General features: G+C 36.4%; 1 protein-coding gene across 1 annotated transcript; it reads right to left on the bottom strand.

The window, feature by feature from the left end:
- Window positions 1–298: 298 nt before the first annotated feature.
- LOC111645851 (interferon-induced protein 44-like) lies at window positions 299–2292 on the bottom strand. The gene is made up of 5 exons (XM_023395166.2): window positions 2107–2292; window positions 1837–1989; window positions 1519–1690; window positions 1323–1423; window positions 299–1211 (listed from the first exon to the last, which is right to left on the bottom strand). The coding sequence occupies exons 1-5, from the start codon at window positions 2158–2160 to the stop codon at window positions 1050–1052; spliced, it is 642 nt and encodes a 213-aa protein (XP_023250934.1). The 5' UTR covers window positions 2161–2292; the 3' UTR covers window positions 299–1049.
- Window positions 2293–2465: the final 173 nt, after the last annotated feature.

The following is a 2465-nucleotide window of genomic DNA, read 5'->3' as shown; positions in this document are numbered from 1 at the left end:
ATGCTACCTTCAAATGCTCTTTCAAAGCTTCGACTTCCCAGTTTCACTGTTTGACCAAAACCACACGGTTTAGTAGTCAATCAAAAATAAGATAATAAGGTCGATGAACACCATAACATCTTGTTCACACACACTAAAACATCTATACGGAGAGTTTCACAGTCGTCGGTGTTATTCATTATTCATTCATAAAATTTTAAAAGCTAGTGAGTGTGGTCCCTGGAACAATTTGTTTGGTGGCTGTGTCCAGCCCACTTTAGTTTCTGAGAGCTACACCAACACAATCAAACAGAGAATATGCCATGGATACATAGTTTATTTATATAATTTGTAGATTTAGGAATATATCAATTATTATACATAGTGTGACAATGACATGCAAATCCCCTCAGCTGGGAGGTGATAAACAATCAAAAGCCTTTGAGCTGTTTTTTTTTTCTATCCAGGTTGCCTTGGAATACCAAAATTTCCGATGGTTGTGAAGGCACCATCACAACAGCTGAGTTGTTGACTAGATCACGTGATGACGTCACAACAAGCTAACAGCGTAAGATTATTTGCACAGTATATTGTACACAAACTCTCACTGAAATATTTCCAGGCTCAATGACAGACAAATATCTCAATAAGGAAACTTTACGTTCCCGCAAGTAAAGTGCTTTTTGCAAAAAGCAAAGTTTTCCACATTTGGTCAATGAAAATGATTCATGATTACTGGGAAACTACAACATCACAAATGACCACCTGAATCAAAAAAGAATAGCAAACAACATAATACTGCAAAAGCTCAAAATGCACAGAGTGGTACTGCTGCTCTAATTCAGCAAGGTAACGTGGTTCTATGATAACTTCTAGTAGATACAATACTGGCTACTTTACATTACATGCTTGTATATGAAAAACAAAAGGACAAATTGCCCATTTTGTGTCATTATCATGCACATAACTGTTTGAAAGTACATTTCAAATCATGAAATTAAACGACTTGAATATTATGAAATGCCATTTTTCTTTCTGTGATAAACTAAATTTGCTTTAGCACTGTAGATCTACAGGCTATTGACAAAGTCTTCTCCATAGTTAATCATCTGTCTCAGTGAGCTCAGAATCAGCGCATCAATGTCATCATCAATGTCAATTTCCTTGTGGTAGTTCTTCACAGAAAAGATGCAGTTCAGTGGAACACCCAGCTTCACATTCAATTTCTCCATCTGAATTTGAACAAAGGAGATTTCTGTGTTAGAATATTAATATGTAAAGCTAAATTATATTCCAATTTTAAAAGCAAATCACAAGCTTAGAAAATAACCAATAGAACTTACCAGTTCCTTCAGGTACTTGCTCTTATACACGTCCCTTATATTTTTTTTGACTTCAGGACAGGCTTCATCAATTTTGGTGAGAATAGCCAGTTGGGGAATCCCTGTCGATACAGAGCAGAATCCAAGTCAGTCAAGACAATGTTGTCAGATTATTTGAATCAAACTCAAAAACACAATAACAAACTCTAACCCTTACCCATGTCACTGGCAGCAAGTCTGACCTCCCTCATCTTTTTCATTGTTTCTTCATCCAGTATACTAAATGTGTCAGCAGCAATCACACAAACCAGAACATGAAATTTGTCACTTAAACTGGGGTAGCTGTTGTAGTTCTGATCGGCCTCAGATAATGGAGTAACAGGATTGAACTGGAAAAAAAGTCAAATTAAAGAATGACTTGTGTATGTAAATAGTTGCTTATATGTATGTAAATTAAATGGGATATAGAAAACATAAAGCTAGATTTTATCACTGAAATATGTCCAACAAAGTTCAATGAATTCAATAATTGTACTTTGTAACCATCTTTTATGTGTCCCTTCATAGCCAGTATGATGTCCTGTACTCCAACCCCTCTGTTTGAGTCCTTCTCAAGGCCCATGATGTCAGTGAAGACAAAAGGGTAAACGGTCCCTGGTTCTTCTTTTTGGATCTTGTAAGTTATGTACTGTAAATCAGAACGGGTTTAAGAAAACAGTGCCACCTACTGAATGATGATTGTAAGGCAGTTTGTATGTTGCTCACATAGTTTCATCACAAATAGTTGCTAAACTAATAGCCATACTGTTTTGGTGAAGCTCTCCTTAGAGGTTGCGTCTGTCAAAGCTCGACCAGCCATTCTGCCTTGTAAAACACTGTCGACTGAGTTGATGAAACTGGACTTTCCAGCACCAGCTGGTCCATGAAGAAGAATTCTCAGATGTTGGAGCTCATTGTTATGGGGTTGATAATTCTTCACTTCCAGCAGATATCTCTCTTTGTTGCTGTTCAGTAAAGAAAGTTTAGAGTAAGTTGTAGATGAAAATGTATTTGTTTTAACCAATTTTGCATAGCATGCATAAATTGGTTGATGTGTCATCCATGATGTTAAATCACAGTGTCACTGAGATATCAACAGATAAGAAAGATAACAACAAAAGACAG

Source organism: Seriola lalandi, unplaced genomic scaffold (genome assembly GCF_002814215.2).
Source record: "Seriola lalandi dorsalis isolate HSWRI2012SDOR001 ecotype SW California unplaced genomic scaffold, Sedor1 jcf7180002054958, whole genome shotgun sequence".
Lineage (NCBI taxonomy): Eukaryota > Metazoa > Chordata > Actinopteri > Carangiformes > Carangidae > Seriola > Seriola lalandi.
The sequence above is the reverse complement of the archived record's forward strand: the minus strand, read 5'-3'. Positions and strand labels throughout refer to the sequence as shown.